Below are 19767 nucleotides of genomic sequence, written 5' to 3' on the forward strand. Positions count from 1 at the left end.
GTTTGGGACCCCCCCTTTTTCTCGGCCCCCGCTTGACGAATTACCCCGAGACTTTCAGGGTAGGAGCTGAACGGAGCGCCCCATTTGTTTTGAAAATTTCGCGAGGATTCGTCAACCGGCGCCAAAGTTATTCAAAATAGAATTTTGAGATTTCCTATGGAAACTAGGTTGTAACTATAACTATCTACTGGCGACCGCCAGTAGATAATATATATATGAGAAATACTCTAGTAGTATACTTAAATCTCTTTCACAAACCCTTTTTTAAAAGAGAAAGCTGAAGGAAAAGAAGACAGTGTAGGCCTATGGGCAGTCATTATGTGAATGTAGAAAGAGCGTCTGCACCTTTAAGGTCCCAGAAACCACCAGTATCCCATCGTGCCCAGCAAGTGGCAGTTGCTTCAGTTCTTTTTTGAGAGATGTGGCACAATCAGATATGTCCAATAATCACCTCTGTCATCTCCACCTGGGAGGACTGCTTATGATTAGGCTGTCCGGTTTTAGGTTTAACCCTATAATAACTGATAAAACCCCACCGAAAGGGAAATATCCCTCACCAGTGTGAACATATAAACACTGAAAAAACACACCTCCACAACCACAGACTAAATGCCATTCAAAGAAAGGAAAAGGAGAGTGAAAGAGTCATTTTTTTCTTCCTGAAGGGGCCAATACAATGTAACTTTGTCATTCAAGCTAGCAGCAAGAAAGAATGGGCTAACATTATTCTGCTTGGGTGTTGTTGTTTAGGGATGTCACTAAAATATTGTTTCTTCTTCCTTTTGCTTTTTTTCTGTTTTGTGGTCTTTGGTATAAAGATGCAGGGTTTAGGAGCATGTTTTAGGTCTTGTTTAATTATTTTATAAACTGTAGAGAATCAGGAAATGTCAAAATCATATTTGATATTTTGGCTGAGTTTAGTTCACTGATAGGTAAATGGCTGGTTTCATAAGAATCTTTCCCAATATGTGCCATCACAGTTACCCACAAAGAGTGGGTAAACATGCTTGATACATCAGCCCACACTTTCTAGTGAGTCAGTGTTGATAGTCGGTGAATTGCCAACACCTCAGGTTTTAAACATTCTAGGCAAGGTATAGTGACACGTATATGTGAAAAGAGTGCTATCACCAAGCATCTGGGATAGTGGAGAAAATATGACACCAGACTTTTGGAAAACATGGAACGCACTGTCACTTGGAATGCTGCTGCAAAAAGGTTCTTTCCAAGTTCAACAAAGATTGGAGTGATATTGTTTGTATTTGCAGTGATTCCGCTTCATATATGAAAAAGTTTTGTGATAACCTGTCAAAATCGATATCTGAGCAGAAGTGCTTCCCTGTAAGAGATCCTTGCCACTTGTTAGATGGGATGCTGAAAGCATCTTTACAATCTTCAGAGTCAATGAAGAATGCTATTGACTTTTTAGTCCATTCTGGTGCAGTGTTTTGTTGTGCACAGGACTAAAACGCAAATATTTCTCATTTTGTGCTTTGTGTGGCATCAAAGAAAGAGCCATCCCACCTGTTTCACTTAGCTGATGGTTCTCAGTCCAAGGGGCAGTGAATGCTATATTATCCATGTGGCAACCGTTTACAGAATGTTTGCTGAGTGATGATGCCAAAGGCAAGAAATCTGAGGATCTTTGGTTGCATATTGCTAGTGATGTGAAACAAAGTGCACTGTACTGCATTCTTAGATCTTTACAGGAAAACATAACCGATGTAGTGGACATAATAAAAAAAACTAGAGTCTCAAAAAACCCTTGTCTGACAAGTGTTCAGCAAAATTGGTGTAGATGTGAAACATCTCGAGAGTAGGCTGGGCGACACCTTTAGTGACTTTGGAACTGCAACATGTTCCATGTTAGAGTGCTTGCCACTTGGTAAGCAAAGCAATGTTCAAGAGCAATTCAGGAACTTTTATTTTACAATGTATGAGAAATGGCTTGCAATGATGCATATAAATGTCCCTTCACCAACCAAGGCATTTGAAGTCAATGAAACCCCACTGTGGTACTCTGTACAAGTTCTAGATACCTTCCGTAAAAGGCAATTTTCTCTATAGATTCAAAAGTGTTGTTTCATTTTTGTCCGCTTCAATATCTCTGAGGACATAACAGCCCAGTTCAATGCAAAAGTTACAGAACCTTCCCAGAGAGTCGCAATCTTCAAGTGCACCAGTATTGGCACGGAAAGCTGTCAGTGGCCAGAGTTAGCAAATTGTGTACTGGCTGTTTTGGCTTTGCCTGTCTCAAGTGCCAATGTTCAGGGGGCCTTTTCACAAATAAAATTTTACATGGGAAGGAAAGAGTGAGTGCACATCACCAAAGACTCACTGAAGAAGTATTGTATGGTGTACTACAATAAGTTAGATTTGGAAAAATGTATTTGGACCTCATATACACTGTACCTGCACTGTCTATATACTATGCACTCATTGCATCAGTGCAGAAAGATAGCAATAATAAAAGCAAAACTTTCCATAAACACCGGAAAAACACTTTCTGTTGTTTTTAAGGGCACGCAAATACATAACCACTGTTTTTTTAAGGTATTGAAATCACTGGAAAACACTGAAAAAACCCCACCAGAATATACCAAAAATAGAAACTGAAAACAGGAAAGCCTACTTATGATTTAAATGGAGATTTCGCTGAGAGAGAACTGGGATTACAGGTAAGAAACCATTCCTTCCGTCTCAGGGGATCTCCATTCATAGTTATAAGCACTGAATAGAAAAGCAAGCCCATCCTCACCAAGAGCGGTGGAAAAGACAGAGGAAGGACTAATCGACCAGTTCAAGCAAATACATTTCTCAGGGAGGCCTGTCCTACTTAAACATCCGTTTTTGCATCTGAATCCATATAATAGTGTTTGGTAAAAGTGTGAACAGATGTCCACGTTGCCGCTTTGAAGATTTGAGCAATTGGTATGTTTTTCATTAAAGCACCTGTAGCCGCTTTCCCTCTAGTTGAATGAGCATTAGGCCTACCAGACACAATCTTGTTTGCTTTTTGGTACCATAACAGAATGCAAGATACTAGCCAACGAGATATGAACTGTTTAGGCGTGGATAAACCTGCACGGACTGGGCTAGAGTTAATAAACAATTGATCCGACTTGCGGATATCTTTTGTCTTGTCCAAATAAAATTTTAGGATGTGCCTAACATCTGGAGAATGGAGAGTTCTTTCAGCTGGAGTAGAAGGATACTGAAAGAAAGTAGGCAGATAGTTTGATTAATGTGGAAATCCGATATTACTTTTGGTAAGAACTTTAGGTAAGTCCTATTGACCACTTTACTAAGGAATACTGTGTAGGGCACGTGAGAGCATAACGTCTGAATCCCGCAAACTCTCCAAGCTAACGTGACAACTACAAGGAAAGCATCCTTCCAAGAGAGATTTTGCAGCGAGGATTTATCATTGGGCTCAAAAGGTGCCTGCATGAGGCGTGAAAGGACTATATTAACCTACCTTTTTCAAACTCTCTAAGAAATCATTGATAACAGGAATTTTGAAAAAAAGAGTTTTGTGAAGGACATTTTCTGCAGGCAGTAATTGCCGCCAAATTAACTTTTATGGAAGAGAATTGTATGCCTCAGTTCGCAGATATAATAAGTATGAAGGAATCACTTCTTCTCTACACTTGATAGGATCAAAGTTCTTGTCCGAACTCCAGATGAAGAACCTCCTCCTATTCAGTGAATAGGCTGACTGTGTGGACGTTTGGCTCCTTTCAGAATGTCCATACAGTCTTGTGGCAGATTCAAATGCCCATATTTTACAAGTTCAGGAGCTCTGCTGCCAAACTCAAAAGAGGAGAGATTGGGATGAAGCATTGACCTCCGAACTTCGTGTTGCGGTCCGGTTTGCACGGCAGCCTCATGTGTGGACTCTCTGATATGTGGAGAAAGTCTGTAACCACTGTTGGCCACTCTGGAGCTATCAAGATCATTCTGCCAACGAGTAAGACAGCTTGATCAAAAGGAATCAGGGGTATCGGAGGAAAGGTGTAGAGAAATTTGCGTGACCAGTGAATCAATTGGGCATTCCTAATCAGACTTTGGTCAGGCATCCTTTTGTGACACGCATATCACATAGGCAGCTATTGGCAAAGACACCTTACTCTCCAGGTGAGCGGGCTAGTTGTTTAGTGAGCCTGCACCACACCTCTACTTAAACATAGTCCAGACGTGCACGAACACCGCCAAGTAGCATGTCAGTTAGAGGACCATTACCAAAGAACTTCTCTATATTGATGTGAACTGTTAAGTGTGGGAATTTTGTTGCGGGGGAAGTGGAATTGTATTTTAATTTGGTTGATTTTAAACAGCCTAACTGCAGAAGACCAAGTGCTTCGATCGGAGGTTGGTCAGTCGGACTTTTGTGATGCGTATATCGCGTATACAGCTATTGGCAAAGATACGTTTCTCACCCGATGAGCGGGCTACTTGTTCAGTTTGCCTGGGCCACACCTCTACTTAAACATGGCCCATCCACGTCCACCCGCAACGGACATGCCACTGGCGTGCCTAAGGGAAGCCCTTCTGCACCCATTCACGTCCGACCGGTGGCAGGGACTATGTATTTATGGTTTATTCAATGTATCAGCTAAGAGCTCCCCAACCGGGATGTTTGGATACATGCTGTTCGTTCTTTAATTTACTATGGGAAAAAGAGGTATGTACATCCTGTAACTTAATGTGCTGGATGTCGGTCTGCAAGGGACCAAGGAGCAGGTAGGGTGTAATCTGTATGAAGGGAGAAGAACATCCACATTCCTAGGTAAAAAGACAGAAACTAAGCTTTGCTTTTTCTGTATAACGTTCGGTCACTACCACGCCACCAACAAGAGTTTTTTAACTTTGTGGTTGACCATGCATCTGATGCACTATTTCTGATAGAGACATGGCTACATGAGGCTTCCATCCCGGCCATCTTTGTGGCCCTGCCATCTAACTACTCAATAGTGAGGCGGGACAGGATTAGGAAACAGGGAGGTAGAATTGGCATAGTATTTAAAACTGTTTTATATGTAATATCTGTAAGCTTCCAATTGCAACATGTAAAGCAATTTCTTTTGCATTGAAACTTTCAGAGAAATGTAACCTCTCAGGGCTTCAATATATCGCCCTCCAGGTTATTGTGGAAAATGGTGCTCATCGCTTCCCGACTTATTGGCCCCACATAATCTCAGATCCTCGTACTTCATATTATTGGGTGATCTTAACATACACATTGAGGATAACGTGGGTGGTCCAGGACAAACCTTAATTGCGGACCTTAGAGTTCTAAGCTTGGATTTAGTGAATTCTTCACCCACGCATAAAGAAGGACATCATTTGGACCCAATCTTTCCCAATATTAATTCACTGGAATCAGCCCCTCCTATGCCACTAGTATGGTCAGACAACAATATGGTACGGTTCTCTGTCCATAAAGGTCAAGTTCCGACCAGAATAGGGAGGGCGGCCGACTCTAAGTACAGGGCATGATCACAACTAGATATTGCAGGCCTCAATACCTAACTGAGCAATACACTGCAGGAACTAAATCAGGTGGTGGAGTTAGACCAGCTTAGAACAGATTTCTGGCTGAGGGAAGCACTGGATATAGTTTTGCTTACCAAAGTCAGTCGCCTGGTCAGATCTCATCGACCAGCTCCTTGGTCTTCCGAGGATTTATCAGTGGAGAAGTCCAGATGTAAAGCCTTAGAGAGATCTTGGAGAGGGGCCTATAAGAAGGAGAGTAAGATCAGATATAAAATGGCCCTCAGAAATTGCCACGGGCTTTGAGGCGGGCCCGTGTTACATTTTACACACACCAAATCAACAGCACCCAAAACTGTACAAAAACTCTTTTCAGGGGCGTGAAAAAACGTTCTGATCCTAAGAAAATCATATTCTCACCAGTCTTGTCTCAGGCTCAGTGTAACTAATTAGCTTGTTTTTTCATCAAAAAGGTGACAGATATCCAGGCTTTTTCTTAGGATAGGAGAAAAGAATGCTGGTCGCATAGTACGATTGAGGGTACACCTGGGATCAAGAATGCTGGTCGCATAGTACGATTGAGGGCACACCTGGGATCAAGAACAAGGCTGGTCTGATCTCGGTACAAGCTGGGCCAAAACTAAATTGCTGGGACACTCTAGATCTGCCTGTGCTCTTGGCATTACCAACCTCAATTAGGTTGGGTTCACCAGGAGATCCTCTCCCTCCGGCCAAGATGAGTTCCCTAGAGCCTGATATTTTGCAAGTTCTAGTAAGACTTTTAAACAAACAAGTTACTTACCTTTGGTAACGATATATCTGTAAGAGACACATATTACTTATGGATTCCTTACCTTAGAATTACCCCCGGACTCAGACTGGATCCAGAGAATTTTTCATTAGCAGTACCCCTGCGCGTTTGTAGGTGGAGTTGGTCGACTCCGCGTTCATCGTTGGCGTTGTGCTCGCCTGAATGGCATTGCGGTATCTACTTAGACGCCGCCCCTGCGCGCTGATGTCAGTTCTTTTGTTTTCCGTGCCAGCCAGCGCAGATCCGGAGAGAGCGGTACCCTTAGTCTTTTTTGACTAAAGTTTTTTTCGACTTTTATCAACTTCTTTTTTCGAGTCGTTTGACTCCTGGTGCAAGGGATGTCACTTCATCGGACCGGCTTCAAACCTTGTGACCACTGTCACAAGTAGATGTCGGTCACAGACCCTCATCTCGTGTGCCTCTGGTGCCTAGAGCGCGACCAAAACCCAAAGTCGTGCTCCGACTGTCGGGGCATGAACCCGAAGTCTCTGCGGGAGCGGTCCCGAAAGCTTCTGGAGGCCAGGCAGTGAGCTCCACGACGTTCGAGGTCCCAGTCGAGAGGGAGGTCACGGGAGCGGTCGCAGAGTCATTCTTCTTCAAAGTCTTCGTCTTCGGGTACATCGAAGCTCAAGAAGAAGGCGAAGAAGCACAGTCGCTCTTCGCCTTCTACCCGTCCTTCGGCCAATGCGACGCGCGATGCGGAAGGTAGTCATCTGGCTCCGCCCGTGGAGCCTGTTGGGTTGACTCCAAGCTTCCGCACCTTTCCGGAAGCCGGAGCGACCTCTGCCCAACTTCGTAGCTTTTACGAAGCCCTCCACTCCATCCTTGGGCAGCCCGACTCCACCGGCGCGCCTTCGGGCCCCACGGACCCGGCTGGGGGTTCTAAGCCTTCGATGCCGGCGGCTTCGGCTACGGTGCTGCAGGGCCCCCTGGGAACCAGGCCTGGATCCAGATTGGCGCCAGTCAACCTTACGACACCTCCTCTGGCGCCGAATCCATTGGTGACACCTCGTCCCCCTCCGATGCCGGTTGTGTCCCCAGCCGTCGTCGACCCTGGCCTCTCCCTCAACATGGACACAGAGCCGGACCGGCATTACTAACGCCGGTACAGGCGCCGACCGGTATTTTGTACTTCTGTTCTATCCTGGCATTCCTTATCACCCTGAGTGGCAGCCAGAGGAGGGTGAGGAGGACTGGGAGGGGGTCTATTGACCCTCTGGCAGACCAGCTGGAAGAGCCAGACTAGAGAGAGGAACTGGGTGAGGTCGGTGGTCTGCATACATCCCCAGACCTTGGCATTCTTTCTGCCCCTGCTATGGCTGCGGAGGAGGGAGCCTCCTACGCTGGGTGTTGCATAGTGTCTGCTTTTTGCCCCTTTCGTTGCTACGGAAGGGGTGCCCAACCACGTTCTGCCCAGAGCCACAGACCCGCGCAGGCTGTCCAGACTCTGCGAGGCAGGACGTGGGATCCACCGTCGTTGGTCTGGGGGCCAGCGGGCGGACGAAGGCCTGAATCCTATCTTGGACCTCAGGGACGTCAACCGCTTCCTCTGGAAGGAGTAGTTAAAAATGTTGACGTTGGCTCAGGTCCTATCTGCCCTCGACCCTGGAGACTGGGTGGTAGAGTTGGACTTGCAGGACGCTTATTTTCACATCTCCGTCCTGCCAGCCCACAGGCGTTACCTACGATTCATGGTAGGCCACAAGCATTTTCAGTTTACCGTCCTCCCCTTTGGCCTTACCAGCACCCCTCGGGTGTTCACCAAAGTGATGGCGGTGGTCGCAGTTCATCTGTGCAGATCAGGGGTTTCAGTCTTCCCCTATCTCGACGACTGGTTGTTGAAGACAAGCTTGCCTCAAGCTGTCGTCACACCTAAACCCTTCTCAGAAACTCCTTTTCATTGGTTTTGGATACAGCGCAGTTTTGGGCTTATCCTCCCGAACAGTGAGTCCGGGATATTCGGGCTACGATACGGATGTTTCAGCCTGTATCCCGGATTTCAGTGTGAATGACCCTGAGGCTGCTGGGCCTCATGACCTCTTGCATCCTTATGGTGGATCACGCCAGGTGGCATATTCGGGCTCTGCAGTGGGACCTGAAGTTCCAGTGGGCGCAGCATCAGGGGAATCTGTCCGATGTCATCAAGATCTCGGCGGGGACTGCACATCAGTTGCACTGGTGGCTCACAAACCAGGATTGGGTCAACGGCAGATCCCTCTCCCTTCCCCCACCCAGATTTCACAGTGTTGACAGATGCGTCACTCATGGGGTGGGGTAGCCACATGGGAAAGGCTGAGATCAGAGGCCTCTGGTCTCCGGCGGAGTCCGGACTCCACATCAACCTTCTGGAGCTCTGGGAGATTCATCTTGCACTGAAGGCATTCCTTCCTTCTGTCAAAGGAAGAGTAGTACAGGTGTTCACAGACAACACTTCTGCCATGTGAAATTGCAACAAACAAGGCAGAGTGGGGTCGTAGACCCTCTGTCAGGAGGCCCTTCGCCTCTGTAAGTGGCTGGAACATCAGGGCATGTCCCTGGTGGTTCAACACCTAGCAGGATCCCTGAACGCCAGGGCAGACGAACTCAGCCACCGGTGCTTGATGGATCACGAATGGTGTCTTCACTCAGAGGTGGTGCAAGGTCTCTTTCAGCAGTGGGGAGAGCCATGGTTAGATCTATTCGCCACTGAAGAGAATGCGCAATGTCATCAGCTGTGTGCGTTGGAATTTCCAAGGCGGCACTCGCTAGACAACGCTTTTCATCACAAGTGGATTTGCGGTCTTCTATACGCCTATACCACTTCAGCCCAGAGTGCTGAAGAAGATCAAGCGCGACCGAGCCCAAGTAATTCTTATGGCTTTGGACTGGGCACGAAGAGTCTGGTATCCCGAGCTCTTAACATGGCCATCGATCCTCCGATCAGACTGCCTCTTCAGGAGGATCTTCTGTTGCAGCAGCAGGGGACGATCCCCCACCCAAAACTGTCCAGCCTCTACCTCCTTGCATGGAGATTGAGCGGCGACAGTTGACAGCTTTTGACGTTCCTCCTGATGTCTGTAATGTTGTCGTGGCAGCCAGGCGTCCCTCTACTAAAACAGTATACGTCTGTAGATGGAACAAATTTGTGGCATGGTGCACAGCAAAGGCTGTGGATCCCCTTTCTGCCCCCTTTCTGAGGTTCTCCTTTTCCTGCTTTCTTTGGCCCAGAAGGGCTCTGCTCTGGACACCCTCAAAGGCTATCTTTCAGCCTTTCTTTGCCTTCCTGATCAGCCTTCTCTTTTCAAGTCCACTATTATAAATCATTTCCTTAAGGGCATTACTCACCTGTTTCCTCCTATTCCTTTCGTAATGCCCCAGTGGGACTTGAACCTTGTACTGAGTTACCTTATGTGCGCTCCCTTCGAGCCGCCACATAATTATCCTCTCAGACTCTTGACCTTGAAGACTGCTTTTCTGGTTGCCATCACTTCTGCTCGCAGGGTGAGTGAGCTTCAGGCTCTTTCGTCTAAGCCTCCTTTCCTTGCTGTTCATCCGGACAAGGTTGTCCTTCGAATTCGACCTTCTTTTCTTCCGAAAGTGGTTACCTCTTTCCACATAGGATCGACCACCACTATGCCCACCTTCTTCCTGCCCCCGCATCCTTCTAAAGTGGAGGAGAGGCTCCACTGTCTGGATCCAAAACATGCGCTATCAATTTATCTGGATGGCACAAAACAATTCCGGGTGGATGATCAGCTCTTTTGTTGGCTATGTGGGCGCCAAGAAAGGTTGAGCCGTGCAAAAACGAACCATCTCCTGATGGGTCGTTCTTCGCATTAAAATGTGTTATTCTTTGGCAAAAAAGAAGAACCTTCAGTAGGGTTGCGCGCCCATTCCACCAGGGCGAAGGCAGCCACTACTGCTTTTGGACGTGGAGTCCCCCTTCATGACATCAGCCAGGCAGCCACGTTGGCTTCATTGCACACGTTCACTAAACAGTATTGCCTGGACAGCCAAGTCCGGAGAGACGGCTTTTTTGGCGTGAACTTGGCGTGCAGACCCACCTTCGGGGTTTGTATTGCTGGGGTATCTATTCTTAGGTAAGGAATCCATAACTAATAGTCTCTTTCAGATGAACAAGTTACTTACCTCGTTAACGATATATCTGTATGAGACATATATTAGTTATGGATTCCTTACCGCCCCACCCATCCCCCTATTCTGCAAACTGACTTCTAGAGTAAGGGACTCCCTTTCAGAAGGTGTTGTAGGGACGACCGGTACCTGAGCCGAAGCCGCCAACATCAAAGGCCTAGAACCCCCAGCCGAGTCCGTGGGGCCGGAAGGCACACCGGCGGAGTCGGGCTGCCCAAAGATGGCGTGGAGGGCTTTGTAAAAGCTACGAAGTTGGGGAGGGGTCGCTCCGGCTCCTGAAAAGGGAGGGAAGCTCTGAGTCGACCCCGACTTACCCAAAGACAAAGACTTTGAAGAGGAGTGATGGTGGTGACTCCGCGAACGGTCCAGGGACCTCCCTCTCCTCTGGGACCTCGAACGGCACGGAGCTGATTGCCAGGCCTCCAGAAGCTTTCGGGACCGCTACTGCAAAGACTTTGGGTTCATCACCCAGCAATCGGAGCACGACTTTGGGTCATGGTCGTGCTCCAGGCACCATAGGCACACGAGATGTGGGTCAATGACCGACATCAACTTGTGACAGGAGTCTCAAAGCTTTAAGCCGGTCTGACGATGTGACATCCCTTGAACCAGGAGTCGAAACGACTCGAAAAAAGAAGTTGACAAATGTAAAAAAAAATTAGTCAAAAAAGACCAAGGGTACGGCTTTCTCCGGATCTGTGCTGGCTGATGCGCAAAAAGAAAGAACTGACGTCAGCGCGCAGGGGCGGCGTCTTAAGTAAATAGCGCAGCCTCATTCCAGCGACCACGACACCAACAACGAGCTCGGAGTCGACCGACACCACCTACCGACGCGCAGGGATACTGCTAAAGAAATATTCTCCGGATCTAGTCTGACGCTTGGGGGTAATTATAAGGTAAGGAATCCATAACTAATAGTCTCTTTCAGATATCTCCCTTTTGCAAGGGAAGATCCCACAGGCATGGAAACTCGCCTTGGTCCAGCCCCTCTTGAAGAAAGAGAATCTGAACCCTAAGAACTGGACTAATTATAGATCATTCTCAATGCTTCGCATCATGGCGAAAGTAATGCAGAAGTATGTCAGACAACGGTACAATTTCGTAGAGTCTGAAGAGCGTTTTCATCCTTCTCAGTAGGGGTTTTGGACGGGACACTGTACTGAATCCGCCCATCCAGGGGTCACGGAACATCTTGGATCACTCCTAGATGAGGGCGAGCTGGCCGCCTTCATTCTGCTTGATCTTAGCGCGGCCTTTCAAACTATATCCCATGTTTCTCTTAAAGAGAGGCTGGCTGAGATAGGTATACAGGGATCAGCCCTAGCTTGGTTGACATTCTTTCTAGAAGACCGGTCTTTCCAGGTGATCTCTGCCACGGACTCCTCAGAGTGGCATGCTCTTAATTCAGGAGCCCCTGAAGGATCCTTCCTAATTCCAGCACCCTTTAATATCTATGTGCGCCCATTGGCGGACTTGGTGGAAAGTTGTGGTCTCACGTTATTTTCTTATGCAGATGACACACAACTCATCTTCTCTTTGTCCTGTTTGAGTAAGATGGCAGAGAGGATGAACCACTACTAATAAAAAATGAATGGAGATAAAACAGAGATGATGGTGCTGGGAAGGAATCCATCCCTTTCGGGCCCCCATCACCGGCCAACAAATCTGGGTCCTCTCCCAGATACAGCCCCCAAGGTCAAGAACCTGGGGTTCTTACTCGACAATAAGCTGCCAATTAAGCCTTTTGTGGTAAAGGTGGCTGCCACATATTTTGCCGTTTTTAAATGGTTGAGGAAGATCAGCACAACGGAAGGTGATATAGGCACTATGGCAACATGCTCTACTTGCGGTTAGACAAATCCTCCATTAGTCAGCTGCAGGTGGTCCAAAACTCTGAGGCAAGGATGCTGTACAGGATCCTGAAGCAGACTTCGGCAGAGGGTCTGCTACAGGAGCTGCACTGGCTAAGAATTGAGAAGCTAATTCAGTTTAAAACCTTGTGTTATGTGCACAAAGCAAGAGCAGGGATTGGTCCATCCTACTTGCAGGATTTTGTTAAATCTTATCATCTGGCCCAGTCTCTTCGCTCTAGTAGTATGTCCATGTGTGTGATCCTGACAGTAAAAAAGTCACACCTGGGAGGGAATTCATTTAGAGGCCCTAAGCTATGGAACTCCCTCCCTGAGCAGCAGAGACAATGTCCCTCACTAACTATCTTTCGAAGACACCTGAAAACATGGTTGTTCTGAGATGCAGGTACTGATGGTTCCTTGCCTGACGCTTGGTTCAGGAAACCCCAAAGGGTAGCTGTGCGCTTTAAAATTTTTAATAATAATAATAATTATTCCCCAGAGTCCCTTGATGGAAGAACCTCGAGGCGAAGACTGGGAATATTTTATTTTCCGTGGTGGCGAATAAGTCTATTTGGGGAGTTCCCCACATGTCCTGAAGGACTCTGCTAAGACAGTGTGCTTGAAACTTTTGAACAACTGGGAGATGGGTCGCAGTGAGTCTCAGGTTCCTGGCGATCACCCAATTCCAGATGGTCTGAGAGCCATGAGGCAAAGGCCTGGATCTTGTTCCTCCCTGCTTGTTAAGGCAGTACATTGCTGTCGTGTTGTCTGTCTGAACAAGCAGGGATTGCATCTTGAAGGACGGGAGAAAAGCCTTCAACATTAAGTGAACCACTCGTAGCTTGAGGAGATTGATGTGACAAGTCATCTCACTCAGAGACCGTGTTCCCTGGACTTGTAGGTGATCCATATGCGGTGCACAACCTGATAGAGAGGCATCTGTGACTATTGTCGAAGATTGACCCTCTTAATTAGAGGGCACCCCTTGTAGGGGGTTTGTTGGAGAAGCCCACCAGCTCACGGACTGTAGTGCCTTGGGAGAAAAATTGATATTGTCCACCCAATTGGCTGAATATTTATCCCACTGATCCTCAAGAAACTCCTGAAGTGTCCTCATGTGGAGATGACCATTCGGAGTTAGAAAAATGCACAAGGCAATCGAGCCGAGGAGAGATCACACTATTATCACCATGAAGTGACACTTCAAATGGATTGATAATAGTCGCTCTTCTGAAGGATACACAATGTTGACACCCAGGTAATGGAGAGACTGGATTGGAGTAGGGGTCGATTTTTTGTGGTTGACATGTAGATCTAATCGGTGGAGAAGATTGCTTGTCAACTGATAGTGACATTGGGCTTCTTGTGGTGAAGATGCTTTGATCAGCCAGTTGTCTAGATATGGATAGACAAATATTCTGAGCTTTGCGCAGCGACCACTGCCATGCACTTCGAGAAAGTTCGGGGTCTGATATGAGGCCGAACTGAAGCACTCTGTACTGATAGTGATCTTGGTCTACGACAGATCTGAATAATTTGCGGTGTTTCCTGGCAATTGGAATTTGAAAATATGCATCTTGAACGTCTATAGCACAGCGCCTGTCCCCCTGATGTATTTGGGGATAAATCTGATGCAGACCAGCATTCAAAATTTCTTTCTACAAACCCATTTGTTGGCTGTCTTCAGATCTAGAATAGGTCTGTATTCGTTTTAGGGTTTTTTCTTTTTAACCAAAAAGTTACGTGAGTAAATACCCATGCCTCGTTTTGGATGGAGGATTTCCACTGCTTGCTAGTGAAGAAGGTTGTTGACTTCTGAGCGCAGCATCTGCAAATGATGGAAGGATGGTTTTGGTGGTATATTTCGAGGGGGACTGGTAAATAAGAAACAATACCCATTCTATACAATATTTAGAACTTGGGCGTCTTTCGTGATGGATTGCCCCTCTGCCAAGAAATTAGATATACTATCAGAGTGGGCAATGGAACGGGGGGAAATAGAGCTTCGTGTTTGGAGCATAATGCAGGGTTCCCCTCCTCCCTGAACAGTCTGATGGCTGGCTCTGCCTCTGGGTTAACGGCTTGGTTGCTATTGATAAGGTCTTTGCTGTCGTTGTGATTGATGGCCTTGATACTAGTGAGGGGTTTGAAGTCTCTGAGGGTGATAAAATATTGGGAAGTCTTGTAAGGATGCTTTTGCTGTTCTTTTTGATATTCAAGACCAACATCCTTCAGGGTTTCCAACTCAGACTTCAGTCGAGCCATTTCATCATCTGTATGACTTCCAAACAATGTGGTTTTTGAGAAGGGAAGTTATTTTTTTTAACATCTTTATTGGCATTTTTATAGTGCTCATATGTACAATTTCAATAGTATTACATTCAGTTTCCTTACGTCAAAGAATACTTTGATAACCTTTAATGTACTTTAATGTAACATTCTAGTATACATCACGGAATATTACACCATAAGCATTCCAGCTTTTGTAAACTATACCCATTTTTCCAATTTCTTATTTCTTTTACCTTCTTATTTGTTTTTCGTGTGATTTTAACGCTAGCCAACATTATCCCTTAACACCCTCCTCCCCCTTAGTGAATGTCTACACCATGTCTTGTGTCAATGTTGTGTCTGCGCTGTTCAATTGGAAATAAGCAACAGGTCTTGTATTCATCCCTATTTACTATCCACGGGGGGTCCTTAGGTCAGTTATCATTGCCGTCCAGGCCTGGAGAATGGCAGGTTAACAATACATTGTGCTTCTTGTTTAAGAGCTGTAAGCCAATGCCAAGAGTGTCTTCTGAGGGTAATCATGGGCTGCTAGCAGTGACAAGTCAGAAGCCGCACTAATGATTTGGTTAGAGACTCACATGTCCTCATTTACCACCTCAAGAAAGTCCTCCCATCGATCTCCAGGTAGGTTGTTAGCAAACGTTTGCAAGGAGTCCCACAAGGTTCTATCATATCTGCCAAGCAAAGCCGATGAGCTTGCAGCTTTCATTGTGGTGGCAGCTGTACCACATACTTTGCGTCCTACTGACTCCAGTTTCATACGCTCCTTGTCCAGTGGTACCATGGACGAAGGAGCAGTTAAGTGTAGTTGCTTTGTCGCCAGAATCACTACAAAATCAGGAAAGGATCTGAGCGAAGAAACATTGGACCGGTTATGGAGACATACATTTCTTTTGCAGCCACGATGGTGCTGATTTGTTTGAGGTTGGCATAAAGAACAGCTCCATGGCCGGTTCCAAAAGATGCGGAACCAGTGGTAGGAGTGGTTTGGACGCTGTAAGGTGGTAACACATCTCAAATATCACCAAAATAGTGGGAGCAGGCATTGGAATATTCAATTTTGATGTGCCTCTTGTAAGTACCTCTTGAAATGTATTTATGACCCTTGGTTGCGGAGAGTCAGACAGAGCTGGTGAGTATCTGCCAGAACTCAAGGACGAGGATGAAGAGTAGTATTTATTTATAATTTATAATTTATTTATCATTTATTTTCCATAACCACACACTGGAATTCATTCAACGGTAATACATTACTTTTGGACCACCAGCGTCCTTCTGACAATTTCACCACAATGCGTGAAATCTGCACAACCTTGAACGGCCGTTGAAAATTGAAATCAGTTCTATACCTCTTATTTCTCATGTTGTTTAACATCGCCCAAGAGCCAATAACTATATTGAATTTCCTGACATTGTGCGATTTTTCATGCTGACATATCATTATCTCTTGAGCTTGCTTCACCTTATCTCTCAATTTCTTCACATCAAATCTCTTTCCCTCCCTCCCAACACTTCTCTCTACCAACCATCCAGGAACCAAATTAGACCAAATTCCTTTTAGCAATTCGAAGGGCGACATCCCTGTTACGGTATGTGAGGTATTAAGATACATCCATATCGTATCCCTCAAGTACTCCACCATATCCATTCCACATGTCAGGGCAGTTTGAATCCCCTCCTTCAGTATTCTATTTGCTCTTTCCACAACGCCATTGGCTTGTGCACTATACAATGCCACAGTTTAATGATTCACACCCCTTTCTTTTAAAAACCTTTCCATTTTGTCAGACACTAATTGCACACCTTTGTCGGTAACTATCTCAGCTGGCAAACCTTCAATAGCAAATGTTGGTTAAAAATGTATTGCTGAGGGAGGAGCCTAGCGCTTGACCAAGATGGCCGCGTGAGCTTAGAGCTCCCGAGACCCTCGCGCCCTCCGTCGACTATCCTGTCTCTAATCCTGATGGTATGCATGGCACCGTGTTGCTGAGTTGTCAGGGAGGCGATTGATGCTACCCGCGGTCGGATCGCCCATCGGGAACCGGACTTACGACTGGCGGAAGATTGCGGCCTAACTCCCAGGGATGCCAGGGGCTAGAGTTGGCAGGATGCCCGACTCCTAGTTGATCAACAACGGCCTGGCGAGGTGTGAACTGTCGGACGGAGGTCCTCGCACTTTCACTTTCGATTTCGTTCCCTTTGTCTGCCCGGACACTGTAGAGCTCTGAGTGGTTTTATTACCCCAAGGACGCTCGGCGGGCTGCTCACTCCTTATCCCTCTCGCTGAGAGGGAACAGTCTTAACTGCACTGGACTGCCCGGAGTCCATTATGTCGGGCAAAGCAGAAGGGGATCGGCTGAAGACTAAGTCCACCAGGCGGGGAACGTATTCCCAAGTCAACAGTATGGACCGCTACGCCCTCCTGAAAGCATCGCCGAGTGGATCGAGCCAGGCGCCGGATGCCCAGAAGGAGGACTCGCCTGGGACACCGGAGCTCTCCCTACAGGATGTCATGGGCGCGCTCGACGGGATGCAGACCTCGATGGGGAGACAGTTCGAGGCCCTGGCGCATAAGGTGGATGCCATCCTGGTAGATGTCAATCTGATCCGCTCGGACCTGGGCAAGACGATCGAGCGAGTTAAGAACCTGGACCACAAGACCACGGGCCTCACTGATGATGTTGCGGATCTGCAGACCGAGGTTCGGAAGCTGAGGGCCGAGAGTGACCTCGCCGCCCGCCGGCTGGAGGACTTCGAGAGCCGGGCCAGGCGCAACAATGTGCGCGTCATCGGGGTCCCGGAGTCCTCGGATGAGGCTTCGGCGGACCTGCTTGTGGAGGATTTGGTCCTCAATCATCTGAAGCCTAAGGGCCTTGGAAAGTTTTTTGCGGTGGAAAGGGCCCATAGGGTGCCGGGCGGGCGGCCTAAGGCGGGTGCCCCGCCGCGGCTGATTGTCGCCCGGCTCTTTCATTTTCGAGATCGGGACGCTATCCTGCAAGCTTCGAGGGTGACGGGCCCAGTCCCCTTCCAGAATGCGTCGGTGAATTTTTATCCGGACTTCACCCATCAGGTGCAGAGACAGAGACAGAGCTTCCTGGGGGTGAAGCGGAGACTTCGGGAACTGGATCTGAAGTATGCCATGCTTTTCCCTGCCAGACTACGGGTGGTGCATGAAGATCGGACATTCTTTTTTGACTCTCCTGTTATGGCCGACGAATGGCTGGACGCTTTGCCCCGGCGACGGACGGGGGATGACACAGCCGAGCATGGAGACAGTGGCCGGGATGGACAGGGCTGAGATCTCAGAGCCGGCCTGACTTGATTTGACCATAATTGAAGATTCGAACAGAGTGCAGTAACTGTGGAGGGTTGCGGGAGGACGAGGGGTGCTCTTTTCCTCCATTAGGGTACTTTTTGTAGATTTTTTGTTTTTGTAGGGCGACAGGCACACTGCAAGTTGGGGGGGCTTTGTAAGCTGCAGCAGGGGTGCAGGGTGGGGGGAGTTTTGGGGATTTTGAGTTTGTTGTTGGGGGGTTTATTTCTGCAAGGCATGATGATTATCCTCAGGGCTGTTCCATGGTGGCTCCTCGGGTGTGGGGTGGGCCTCTTTCCGTTTGAGGATGGGGGGTAGGGGCTTAAGTGTTATAAGCTGGAATGTTAATGGTTTGGGGGATCGCATCAAGAGGGGGATTGATTTGCAATTTTTGAAACGCTCAATGCCAGATGTTGTCCTGCTGCAGGAGACGCATCTCATAGGTAATATGTGCTATGCCTTGAATAGGAAGGGGTATAAATTCATTGCACACTCGGGATTCTCCTCTGGGTCCAGGGGTGCGGGCATCCTTGTTAGAGCATCGTTGCCTTTTGAGGTGGACTCCACCATTGTTGACGATAGGGGGAGGTTTGTGGCGGTGGCGGGGAGGTGGGAAGGAAGGATTTTGGTTTTGGTTTCGGTTTATGTCCCGCCGGCCCTGCAGGCCTCCACACTTGCCGAACTGGGCAGGGCTTTGCTGACTCTCCCGGGGGGAATGCTGGTAGTGGGAGGGGATTTCAACGCTGTGGGCTCCGGACTGTTGGATAGATACCCGCCCAGGGACACAGGGGGGGCTCAGAAATGGCTTCCAGATTTCCTGGATACGTTTGGTCTGATAGACTGCTGGAGGCTCCGGCACCCCACGCAGAGTCAATACACGTTTCACTCCGGGGCGCATGGTAGCCTCTCCAGGATTGATTACCTGCTCACTCTGGCCGCACATGCCTCGTTGATATCCGAGGCGAGGCACATGGCACGCGGTATCTCTGACCACTCGCCAGTGTGGATCCGGCTGGATCTAGGTCGGGAGGGAGGAGGGAGGGTGGCCCCCATCAACCCATGGTATTTCCGAGACCCCAAGATGCGCAGCGCCCTGGTAAAGAAAGTGGATAATTACTTTAAGGACAATCTGGGAACCGTGGACTCGGCGGTGTCGCTGTGGGAAGCCTTTAAGACCGTGCTTCGGGGGGAAGCCCTCTCCCTGGTGGTGGCTGCCAAGAATCGGAGGGATGGCGAGGTGCGGCAAGTGGAGGAGGAGATCGCGGCCCTTGAGGGGGCTATGGAGGAGGAGGTTACAGAGTCCTCACTGCATGAGCTTTGCTTGAAGCAGGCGGAGTATAGGGACCTGGTTACGAACGCCGCTAAGACCCTCAGTAGGGAACAACAGGGCCGCCTGTATGACGTTGGTGATAAGGCAGGGAAACTCCTGGCGTGGTTGGACAGGAAAGAACGGGTCAATAGAGTGGTGCCAGAGTTGACGGGAGAGTGGGGAGAGGCGATCGTGGAACCTGAGGGGATTGTGAAGTGTTTCGCCGAGTATTTTCGTAGGGTTTATTCCTCTGTGTCGGACAGGCCGCCCGAGGACTCGTCTGAGCTCCTCCGTGATATCGAGTTGCCCTGCCTCTCTGACGTAGATAGGGATGATTTGGATGGTGACATAACGGTTGACGAGGTGGCGGGGGCGATTCGCGCGTTAAACTCGGGTAAGGCCTCTGGACCGAATGGACTGCCGATCGACCTGTATAAACTGTTCCCGGATAGGGTCGCCCCTCACCTGCGCGCCATGTTTTTGGAGGCGCGGGGGGATGGGATCCTTCCGTTGGATCAGCGGCTCGCGTCGATCGTGGTAATACATAAAGAAGGTAAACCCC

At 48.1% G+C, this 19767-nt stretch overlaps 1 protein-coding gene across 1 annotated transcript in view; it reads right to left on the minus strand.

Annotated features, from left to right (window-relative positions):
• Nucleotides 1-19767, minus strand: part of LOC146784243 (uncharacterized) — a 447745-nt gene that overhangs the window by 68174 nt on the left and 359804 nt on the right. Inside the window, exon 4 of the mRNA XM_085634738.1 lies at nt 5631-5738. Coding sequence (XP_085490864.1) covers nt 5631-5658 — 28 coding nt within the window. The 5' untranslated portion in view covers nt 5659-5738. The remainder of the gene's footprint in view (nt 1-5630; nt 5739-19767) is intronic.

This window comes from Triturus cristatus, chromosome 11 (assembly GCF_964204655.1).
Source record: "Triturus cristatus chromosome 11, aTriCri1.1, whole genome shotgun sequence".
Taxonomy (NCBI): Eukaryota; Metazoa; Chordata; class Amphibia; order Caudata; family Salamandridae; genus Triturus; species Triturus cristatus.